The following is a 12,060-nucleotide window of genomic DNA, read 5'->3' on the forward strand; positions in this document are numbered from 1 at the left end:
TGATTTTGTCAAAATTTTGGCTTTTATTAGTGTCTAAGGTTCATATGTAAGTTTGTTTAATTTTCATACTTCTCCTGCGTAGCTGTTAAAACAATTACTTACCATTTTTAATATTATAATTGCCCTGACAGTAGGATTATAATATAATCTTACTAGAAGTACAAATAATTAAAGAGGAAGTTTAGGAACTATAGACATTAACGCAGACTTTCGACATGGCAGTTGCTAGAAAATCTAAGGTTTTTGTTTTAATTATTTCTGCCTTGTCTATCAGGAGGTTCAGGTATAGATATTTGCAACTTAGTTTTCTGTTTTTCTGAAAAAAATAACATCCGGAGGGCAGTTCACCAGACCTAATTTAGATGTCTGCATTAGATCAGATGAATCATTCTATATAAATGTCTCCAAGAGATGACCAAAAGCCTAAACTTTTGGCTATGTCAGATGTAGAGTTCAGTGAGTAGAATCCATTCCTAGTATCTGTTACAACAGTCAAAATTTACAGGTTGGGATTGTGGAGGGGCTTAATCAGGACTGTGTTTTATATGTTCTGGCATATTATATTTATACTAGCAGTAAAAAATTAAGGTGGTAGGTAGAAGATTAGTATCTTTAAATAGTTACATTGATTCTGTTACTCTCCCAAACAGTGATTCTGAAGGTTTTTGCTTCTTGGCCACGTTGAAATTTTAGCTTTACTCAATTGTTAGTGAGGAAAGTAGGCTATGTGGAGAACTGATTAATGACTAGCTATGTTATTACTCATAAGTAACTGGATTATAGAAGTAATCTGTTCTGCTTAAAAGGGCTATAGGTAATTGGGAAAACAGATTTCAAAAGGTGCTTAATTTAGCTGAAAAGTGTAGACTGGTGTTTTTTAGAGAACTACATTTTAATGTCACAAGTAAGGTAAGTTCTATTAGTAATTCATCAGTTAAGTAATGAGTTACAGTAGTTTAATCATAGAACCATTTAAGTTGGAAAATGCCTTGAAGATCATTGAGTCCAAAATGATTCCATATGTGAAGGAATCATCTGTGTAACCGATGTAAAAAAGTAAACAGATTAAAAAGCTGAAGCCTCAACTAAACCCCAGAACTGTAATTTAAAATAATTTAAAGAAAAGTTATTTGTGCCACTGAATTCAGTCTCTTGAGTTTTGTAACAATCTTTGTATAATTGGTGAGAGGTAAAGGTGACAATGTAAAGGATATTCAGTTAAGCCTTTTCTGGTCTCAGTGTGATTTGATCATCAGTACATTGTATATTTATCTTTGGTTACTGATACCCTTCTGTAATGCATTGTAAATAAAATCTGACAGATTTCCCAAGGGTAGCATGGCTGTAGTGTAAAATGAAATATTGTTTATTGAAAGAAATGCAGAATTGAAGAGATGAAAAATACTAAAAATTTATGATTTTTTTTTTAATTAAAACTGATGCTTAGCTGCCATTTTATAACTTTTCTCTTGAAGTAACTCTTCCTTTGGATTCATACATAATTCTATTTCTAATGGAGCTATAAAATTTAAACCCATGATATATGAAATATGACAATTATGGAATAATTTAAGGGAAAGGAACCTGTTTGTTATCTAGCCTCCTATTCATCTGCTGTCTCTGGTTCATCCTCCTGATCCATGCATCTCCAAAGTCAGGCCAGGTTGCTCTGGGCCTTCCCCAATTAAGGGCTGAATTTTTTAAAAACTGTAATATTTTCAGCTTGACGGGGGCTGAGGCACCTCCTATAAACATCAAGAAGGAAAAGGCATTTTGCCAAAAGCTCAGAGAGAGGAGCGGTGAAGAGAGAGCTGAACTGGGGTGAAATAGGAGATACTGCAAAAATGATACATTTGCAATGGAAGGACTGTGTTCCCTAATATTTCAGGGAGGGGGGGTGGTGGTTTGGTGCACATTTTTTTCAGGAAATGGATTTTTTTTACTGATTCAAATTTTTGTGGGTTTTTATTGGCTTTGGGAGTTGACGATGAAGTTTAGGTCATACGATACAAGGTATATACCACTCTATTGAAATATGAGGTCTGCTGCCACTGTCTTCATCCACAGGTAACTGATCTATTTATGTGAATGCAGTCATTTTCTCTCATGGCATCTGTTTGAGAGACGTTTTTACAGGCTGTCGTATATCTCACATATTCCTGGTATTGGCAGTCTAATTATACTTCCTTATAGCATGTAGCTTAAACTTAGACTTTTCTTTTACAGTTTGGAAGAACAGAAGTAATTGATAATACTTTAAATCCAGATTTTGTGAGAAAATTTATAATGGACTACTTCTTTGAAGAAAGAGAGAATCTGCGATTTGATTTGTAAGTTAACAACTCTGACTCTAATATTGCAGCCTCTGTAAGCATGTGAAGTTTTGTCCTGCATATAATTCACTTGAAATGAAATGATATCTATTGACATAGGATAAATTAATGTAATAAACATGATTAATTTAGCATTGCTTCCTCAGAAATAAATATGTAACATAATAGTGACTGAGTTTTAAGAAGTTGGCAGGTGTTAACTAGTCAAAAGTACAATTATGCTTACAATTATTGCTTTCAGAAAATAGAAAGGAAAAGATGTCAAAATGTTCAAATATTCTTGCAGCATAGCCAGCAAAACAGGTACAGATACACTGTCCAGAAATAAAGTACTATACAAGTAGTACAGAGCCAAAATTTTCTTTCCAATGCATCTAATTTTACTAAATTTTAAGATTTTAAAACAGCAGCAATTGTTCTAGAAGTAGATGGCTTTTGACATTATTCCAGATGTGCTCATTTCATTCCACTAGTGGAATTGTTTTGGCTTTCACTTTGTTCTTTGGAAAATAGAATTGAGTATCCAGTCACCAGGTCATGTCAGCATTGCATGTCGTTTCTTACATTTCAGTCCTTTCTAATTATTTCTGTCTTTCTAATAATCAAGGTTGTCTTGGTTTTTGTTTTGTTTTGTTCTGTTTTCTTTTGTTTTTTTGTTTTGTTGTTGCTGTTGTTGTTTTTTTTCATGCCCTTTTTTAATTAGCAGTTCTGTCTTAACCTTGTCCTAGGAGAGAGTATGAATAGCCCTCATAGATAATAAAGTTTTTGCTGCAGTTTTGCATCACACTATGTATTGTGGCCAAAACTTTTCTTTGTGTATATATATATATATCCTTTTTCAGTTGAAGAACTCTTTTCCTATTTCTTTTCACTTCCTTTGTAAGATGGACTAGACCACCTGTTTCAAGGAATGAAAGGAAATACTTAAAGCCAGGAAGATTACAGGGTGCTTTGAGGTGGCTAAGTATAAATTCTTCGACTTTCACAGTAGAAGCCTGATGCAGACTTTATTTGTAGTTTTAAAAGTTGGGTTTAATGTCATTCAATCTGTGGAGTATAACTATTGTGGGTTATTTAAAATAAGTTTTAAATCAAAACTAAGCAATTTGTGAAATAAAGGATTCTTCTCCAAATATAAAGCATTGCTGAAATAGTCACACAGTAGGGGCTGTGTGGAAATGTGAATGTTTTACTCCTGCTTCTCATAGGATGCATGTAGGTTATAGGGAGGGGGCAGTGCAATAGAAATGAAAAATTATAGAAATAAACTGAAAAAGAGAAAGCCAAGCTCAGTCAACAGTAAGAAAAGGGAGTCTGTAAAGACATTCTGGATAAGTGCTGTCTGGAGAGGACTTGGACCTGGAAGGCAAAACAGTCACCTTTTTAATTCTTTATGTAGTCAGAGAAATGGACTCCTGTCTGTCCATGAAAAGCTGTAAATATCACACATTCTCTGTACTTATCAGAAAGACCTGACTGCTTTCTGAGCTGTCCTGGGTTACCTGGACACAACTCTGTTCTGAACTCAAAGCTGAAAAGCTGTTGCTGTCTTTGCTTGCAAGTGACCATATAGCCATATTGTGTGAATTTACTGTAGAGCCCTGTGACAATGATGGATGAAAAATTAAATATCTTGGAACTCTGAGTTAGAAATGTGGATCTCATATAGCCACTCATGGATTAAATCCCAATTCTGAAACTTCAGAAAGTTTGCTCTATTCAGTTCCTTGGCAAAATTGTGCACTGCTGTTGGCCAAAGTCTTATTTTTCAAATAAATCCCTTGTATGATTCATATATTTTGCAGGGGAAAAAAAATCAAGTGGCAAATATCTCTGATATTTGGTGCTCAAATAAATGATCATCCCCCCCTAAAATGTACAGCCACCAATGTCTAAGGCCCCTTTCTGCTCACAGCTGGTACCTAGTAAGTGATTTTGCCAGTGAAGTCGTTCTTTGTTTTACTTCTGTAGCTGTATCTTAGGTCAAATTATGAGTTGTGTTTTTCTGTTCAATTTCACCAAACAGTTTGCTTTTAATTGGAGGTTTTAACTCCTGTTAATGGTATTTTTAGGAATTTCTTTTCTTTATAAATACGTTTCTTAAGCTTTGACTGTACTGTACCACATCCAGCTGTGTTGTGGTATTCCTGTCATCCTGACTTGTGATCTGGTCCATGATGCATCCCAGCAAGCAGTTGTGGCAGCACAACCAAAGGGATAGCATTCTGTGCAGTGGGAACAGAAACATGCAGGGGAGCCTGAGATGGGCAGTAACATAACAGAAAAAAATGTCTTCAGTTTAGTTACTGGTATTGAATCTAAACGGATTATTTGATAAAAATATTACTTGTATTATCTGAGAAAGACGGAAGACTGTTATAGACATTAGTAATCCTGTATGAATTTCTTACATTATTTTTTTCAATCTCTCTTAAATTCAGAGAGTAATTTTTGTGAACTCTTGGCTTGACTATGGAAGGGAAACTATGACATTTTCTAGCTGGAGGAAGACCAAGATTATGATAAACTCAAAAGAACAAATGAAACTCTTGCTAAAGGCAATTTAGTTTATTGTCAGTTAATTCTACTTGCTTATTCAAATGACTGAAAAATTACCTAAGAAAATAATTTGCAAGTTAGTTAGTTTTTTAGGTTTAATTTTTAACTTTTGGTCTGCTTTTTGTCATCTTTCATTGTTCAAACAGGAATATCAGAAGAATTTCTCTTTAAAGCTTGCACTTTGTTGAAAATTATTTGATTTCAAATAATTAGTGAACCATAGTCCTATAATACATGATGACTCAATTTGTCTTCCTTACTGGGAGACTTCCATTCATGAATCTGTTTGTGTAAATTTCACACATGACAATAGGTGAAAGAATTGTTTGATTTTTGTTTCTTTACATTATTGTCCTTGATATGTCATCTGGCAACTCTGATATAAATTTTCTTTTTTTTTTTTTCCCTAAGCTATGATGTTGACTCAAAGAGTCCTAACCTGTCAAAACATGTAAGTTCTTCCTCACTATTATAATTTCTTGTGCTAAAGTGGTTACAGTTCTTAAGTATGTTTATTTTCTTTGGACTGTGAGTAATATCAGATACGCAGAGACAAATACAGTGATTGTGTTATGAGTGAAAACACAGAATGCTAATGAGTATAATTTTAATGGGACATTTCTCTTGCAAAGGGCGTGTTTGAGCATGCATGTATACCTTTTCACATATGTTATATGCTGCAATTTGTTGATATGTTTTTGGGTCCTAAAACTGAAGCATGTTTTGATTGTGTCTCAATGTTTGAAGAAACCTTTTTATACTCATGTTGTCTTGAAGTGGGAGTGATGAAATAGTAACTTTAAAATTTAGAGATGCAAGAATAAAATTCACAGGCTTCTCAGTGATTTTTTTTTTTAAATAAACACAGGAAGGCTTTGGTAAGAGAACCTCTGAGAACCTGGAGTAAAGGAAAAGAGGATAGTAGAAGGAATGCTGTGTGTGCGCTTCACAGTGAAAAGATGAGACTTTTAGCCATTGATCTCAAATTACATCCTCTCTCTAGTGATTGTGTCATGCCTTAGAATTACGTCTGTAAATGTAACCTACTGTTATGTCAAATAGGTGGTAGTGAGTCTGTTTATGATTCATTATTGCATAGTTATTACTAAGATGTGGTGATCAGCAAAATCTGTTCTTCAGTAGGGAACAGCTCAGATAAATGGGAAGCCAAATTTCTTTGGTGTAATATGAATTCTGAAGTTTTATGTTACTGCTTTTCAGGATTTTTTGGGACAGATGTTTTGTACACTGGGAGAAATAGTGGGATCACAGGGAAGCAGACTGGAAAAATCAATTGTGTAAGTATTCTGGAATGTTTGATGAATGCATACTGCTACATGAGGCAAGAGTTGTGGGGCTTTTTTGCTGTGAGATATCTTGATACACAAAATTGACCCATATGGCTTTTAAGAGAAAGTAAATATTTACATGTGATAGAAATCTTTATATGGGCTATGATAATTTAAGTTTTATTTTGTACAATTGGCAAATCCAAAATTTTTGCCAACTTTGTTACATCTTGCATTAGAAACAGCTTGAGTGTACTCTTCTAAAATTTGTTTTGTTTTAGTTTGCAAATTAGCTCATCATAAAACTTGTATTACCTTCTGTTCAAACATTTGAGTTCCTGTAAAAAAAAACTTTCACAAAGAAACAGTGAAGAATCAGATGACCAGATTATCAGATTTCTAATTCAATCACACAAAGTTATTAACATCAGCAAATATTGTGGTTATTCGACAACAATATTTTATGATTCTGCCCTTAATCCCATTCTGGATATTTAAATTTTAAAAAAGTGTCTAGGAAATAACCTTGAAAACCAGTGCAGTAAGTGTCATAATAGAAAAGTTGTGTTAGGTTGTGTGATTAAAAAAGTTGTCTGGAAACAAACGAGAAGAGGATCCCAGTGGCAGGTGCAGGAGCCCAAATAAATAGCCCTGGCTACTTTCAGACTCATCCCAGGAGAGTCATCAGCTTGTGGAAACCCATCTCTGCACGGTCAAAGAATGACAGAGGTACAAGGCACAGGCAGGGGAAGTCCAGCATCACAATTAAAAAAACAATCCCTGCCCAGCTGCAGGGCTGTCCCAGGAGAACCAGAGCCCCAGCACCGGGGGATGGCAACACGCAGTCACTGCTTGTTCTGGACACGTTTTTAGCTTTTGATGGCTGCACAGTTTGAGCACAGAAATACTGTCTTGTCAAGTGGGACAGGAGGTTGGCCCTATTTTGTTTACTTGTACTAAAACAACAGCTCTCTGACTTTTCCCTGTTTAGGCCTAGCTCATGCTGGCTGCTACAGAGAATTGCACTGTCACAACTCCATAGACTGGGTTTTGGTGATTATCAGTTGATTCCACTTGAAGCCTGTGGTCACCTGTTCAGAGAAAGTGCTGACTTTGAAGGCACTTATATTTAGTAAGATTAATCTTACCTGACTTTTTGAAGGTCTTCAAATTTGTTTCTGTCCTCAATTAGTAAACTATTCAGCGGAGTACATGGGTTTTTTTGAGAAAATTCCTGAAATTTATTTTGAACACGTATATTAAAAAGCATCAACTCAGCAGTTTAGCATTTGGTACAGGTTAAATGAAGTCTGAAATGAGTAACAGATGAAGTTTTAAAGTTTGAAAGTATCTATGAGAAAAGAAAAAATATCAGTGAAGATTCTATGGAAAAAGATCTTACTTCATAGTTGAGTTGGCCTGTGTAATATATTTTCTCTTGGGTGAACCAGCATTTCTCAGGTCTGGGTTCTGATACTCTCTTGTATGGTAGTTACTAAGTGAACCCAATATGTGAGTAGACACATGTTAATGTGAGAGTGTTTGACTTTTTATTGGTTCTTTGTAGTGTCCCTGTTTTATTTTGTCATTGGTGCTTTTTACAGTGCTGTGACTTGACAACTGTGCCTGAGTGATTGTCCATTCTGTACTCTGAAGTCTGCATATCGGGGTGTCTAGGAGACATTTCTGTTATTCATGAAACTACTGTATTGCCTTTCAGGATTGTTTGCTTATAGATGTGTGTTTAATGGCTCTTAATACTCAAACAATGAGAATTGACTTGACAGTATTGCATGTCTTCCCTTCTTAGGGATATTTACTGTGTTGAATTTACTGTTCTCTTTATGAAGTCAAGTCTGTGTTCTCATAGCGTGAATGCTGTTTATGATCTATGAGTTAAGAGAGCTTTATCTTTTGACTGTATTTCTGAAGTTCCTTAACATTTTTCCTCTTCAGTTCTCTGCCAATGGATGTTCAAAAAAGACAATTCTCGGTGCTGTTTTAGTCCCAATCAGCTACCCTACAGAGCTAGCACTTTTTATACTTAAGCAGTTTGAGAAGCTTGAATTCCATTCTCTGATTGGCATTCAAGTAAGCACGGATCTTCTTTCAAAATGAATATTAGAAAGCCTTGAAGCTTATTCTTCAGCTCTATCTACTTTAGACATTTACATAAGTCTTACACGACTCAGGACTCCATGGCTGCCGTGAGCTGTCCAGCTTCAAGGCAGATTGTGTATCATCAGGGAAAGTTCCCTTAGGAAGTCTACAGTGAAAGGGTAGTTAAAGTAAAACGTCTCAAGCCTAGGGGGTCACCATTACATGGTGGTCATGCAGGAAGGCTGAAACACATCTTGCACTAATCTTCATGGCAAGTACAAAAGTGAGGGTGGCACAATTCACATTTTTCTTTGCCTACATGGCATGCATGCCTTGCAGTTTCATTGGTATTACAGGCACCAGCAGGTTACATCTCTGAGGCATGAACCTGACAGTATTTCTTTTTGGCAGTTGTGAGATTGTCCCCTGAATCTCCCTCTCTCTTTCTGATACTGTTAAGGACTCGGAATTTTCTGCAGTCTGTCACAGGAGAGTCTTCCTCCCGGTATTGTAGTGTGGTAGCCTGTTATCCTTGTGATAGTGAGCATTTTTTGTTCAAGAACATACTTCAGTGTTGCACTTTATTTGGCAGACTGTCCAGGTACAGATGTGAACATTTGTTTTGGATAATTTCTATTGAAAAATAATTCTAGTAATTCAAAGAAGGTGAAATGGATAATGTGACATTTTAGCAGTAAAGTTTGTTCTCTTTACATGTTGGGTTACTAGATCCATTAAATGCCTTCTCAAGAGAAGCTCCATGTGTATGATTTACACTGACTTGCCTTGCGCATTCCAGCTGTATTGGCATGGAAGGATAATGTGCAGATGCATCTACTTCCAGAAATGGCATGGTTTCATTTTTCTCTCAAAAGGGTGTCACCTGCTCAGGCATTATCCAGAATTAGATCTTTGCATGTTCTGTCTTCCTAGATAGAAGATGCTAGCCACATTTATAAGTCGATGCAATGGGGTTTTTTCAGGATCTGCTAAGTGCATGCCTGTAGGGATTCCCTTTGATGAGGAGATAGGGCCATTGCAAAGCTTAATGAGCATTCTATTCTTGTTACTCACATCTGAGTGCCATTGCCAGCTAATGAGGCTGTACTGGAGCCAGCTGGCCTATTATGTGAAGTTCTTTCTCCTGTCATCTTGCTGTGAACATAACTGATAGAAAAACACCTGAACTGACTTCCTATATATATTTGTCCTGTCCTTTTGTCTGTGGGTGTGACTGTCAGAGGGCTAGGCTTTGCAAATTCAGGGATAAGACTGTAACATTTGGAATGACCTGAAAAATGTCCCATCCTTGCCTCAGTAGAATTCCACCCTGCAAAATTGGAGGCTCTTTTTCACCTCTCAGGTTTGAATTTCCACATAAATGGTCATATTTTACACAGACCCTGTAAAGATCCTCCTTTCAGTCCTTGTTAAAGCCCAAATACTCTTCAGAGTGTCTTTTTAAACTTCTCTTGGTGCTGCAGATGTGGTGTCTCAATTGTGGAACCATTTGTTCTAAGGAGACAATAATTACTTCTCGAGGCTGTATCTTATCTAGACGTGCAGGTATTGTTGAAAACCTTTCATTTGGTAATGGTTGTCTGTTCTATTCCTTTACAATGAAATTACCTGCTCCTTCAAATACTGTCCAAAAAGAGGTGATCACTGTGGAGAAACCTACAGGTTCTGGACTCTCAAGCCAGTAGAACTAACACTAATGTAGATTTTCACATTTTATTTTCCTTTATTCAATTTGCACTCTGTTCACACTTAGACTGGCACATTTTCTATGTCTGAGTTTCAGATAACTAGCCCTGAATGGTGGAGTTGACTGCAGTTATGCAATACAGGTTACAGATAATCTCTCTCTCTCTCTCTCTCTCTCTCTCTCTCACTCTCTCACTCTCTCACTCATTATTACCCCAAAAACCCTGATCTGTAATTCTTCCCAGAGAAACCTTGAGAAACTGAACATAACTGAGCTCCCTGAGCATAAATTTTCTATTGTAATTTCAGTGCCATAGAACCAGTTCCAGGGTAGCTCACTACCAGCTATCCCTTAGAGCTAAGGAAGATAGGTCATGGCACTGCATTTTGGATTTAAACAGGGCTCTTACATGCTTGTCTTCAACATAGTATTAGTCAATATTTCTCTGCCTACTGGAAAGACTGGTCTGTAATGATGAATCTCTAAATAATTTTTTTTTTTGTACTTGAAAATTTGACAAGTTTGAAATTATTTTGTTATTTTCTTACAGGGCATTATTGCTAGTTAAAGTTTTTTCCATTTGCCTGATCTGTGACCACTGAAATTTCTGTCAGGGTGCTTGCTTTACATTTAAGGAATTTTCTTAATGAATGATTTGTAAGAGAACAAACTCTTTAGTGTCTGCAAATGGTCCAGTACTATTTTCATGAATGTAGACTTAAGTATACAAAGTTTGTACTTAATAGCGTCCAACACTTTACAAGTCATTTGGTAGAGTTTTTAGTTCCTGAATAATGAGAACTTTTTGTTCTGTAGAGAAATCCTGTGCTAATCTTGATGGAGTATTTCACCTCTTTATCAACCATCATGTTAACATTGTCCTTCTCTTATAAGGCCCATGGCTTTTTGTGTTGAGTATGTTCCCCTCCAAAAGGCTGCTAGCACTGAATACTATCAGATTATGTGTGAGTTTTCTGTTTCTCTGCTGCTTTTTATGCTGAGGAACTGTTTTGGGCTTCCTGGTGTTGCAGCATGTGTTTTTAATTGCTATCTGGGTGAATAGTAATTTGTTTTATTATCCTGTATCAGATATGATGGTGAGATTATTATGTGTCTTCATAGACATTTCAGAATAAATATAAAATAATGCTAGTGTTTACTTTTAACTATATTTTAGGTGTTTTGCTTAAGTAAAATTTGCAATATGATATTTTTCACAAATCGGTTGCAGAGTCATCTCTAAAGGAAACACCAATGGGAGAGTAGACAGTAGAATTCTGGTACTATTTCAACCTATTTAAACTTTTAATGCTGTTTCCTTTAATATCAAAACTGATTTGTTTCTTGCTAGTTAGAATAAAAATGCAACTCATTTACCATTTCACTTAGGATAAACCAATTTTTTTACACAGGACTAGTGGCAGAGAAGGGAAACTGAATTGCATGCCATCAGCTTTGTGACTTGAAAACTTACCTTGTGCTCTCTGTGTCAGTTGTAACTGTTTATTAAGGAACTGAGGTGATATGGTTGTGTTTTCTTGCAGAGGAATTCCTGGGAAGAAGTGTGGAACGGTCATTGTAACAGCAGAAGAACTAGGGTGTTGCAGAGTAAGTGTGCTCATTGCTTTCCAAAACTAAAATGAAAATTATTTTGTGAGTTACACTGCACTGGATTGTTAATGGTAAGCTTATAAATTTGCTTTTAGTGATTTATGTAAGAAGTTAGAATACTGTTTTCCTTTAACTTGCTCATAGTTTTAGAGAGAAGAAGCAGAAAGAAACAGAAACCAATGCTCAATAGCTATCTCTTGCATTCTCTCTAATGCTCCTTCATGTCCTCACTGTCTCCGTCTCTTGCAATGTCTCAGCAGCTGTCACATACTTGATCTTCTGGATTTTTGTACTTTATCCAAATTTTTACAGCTCATATTCAGAATGGTAACAAGTTTTGGAATCACTGAATTGCTGAGGCTGGAAGAGACCTTGGAAGATTGCGTAGTCCAATACTCCTGCCCTTCTTAGGGCAGGTTACTCAGGGCTCTGTACAGTTGGGTTTTGAGTCCAAGAAATC

At 36.1% G+C, this 12,060-nt stretch overlaps 1 protein-coding gene across 3 annotated transcripts in view; it reads left to right on the forward strand.

Moving 5' to 3' along the window:
• CPNE8 (copine 8) overlaps positions 1-12,060 on the forward strand; it is a 74,206-nt gene that overhangs the window by 21,642 nt on the left and 40,504 nt on the right. For all 3 annotated transcript variants that reach the window (XR_010720750.1, XM_066182924.1, XM_066182923.1), the window contains exons 4-7: positions 2,227-2,330; positions 5,304-5,343; positions 6,114-6,190; positions 11,534-11,597. Coding sequence is in view for 2 of the 3 variants with exons in the window: in XM_066182924.1 (XP_066039021.1) it covers positions 2,227-2,330; positions 5,304-5,343; positions 6,114-6,190; positions 11,534-11,597 (285 nt within the window). In the remaining variant the exon portion in view is untranslated. The remainder of the gene's footprint in view (positions 1-2,226; positions 2,331-5,303; positions 5,344-6,113; positions 6,191-11,533; positions 11,598-12,060) is intronic.

The sequence above is a fragment of the Chamaea fasciata genome, unplaced genomic scaffold, assembly GCF_029207755.1.
Source record: "Chamaea fasciata isolate MVZ Bird 193981 ecotype frontalis unplaced genomic scaffold, bChaFas1.0.hap1 SCAF_5, whole genome shotgun sequence".
In the NCBI taxonomy this organism is placed as follows: domain Eukaryota; kingdom Metazoa; phylum Chordata; class Aves; order Passeriformes; family Sylviidae; genus Chamaea; species Chamaea fasciata.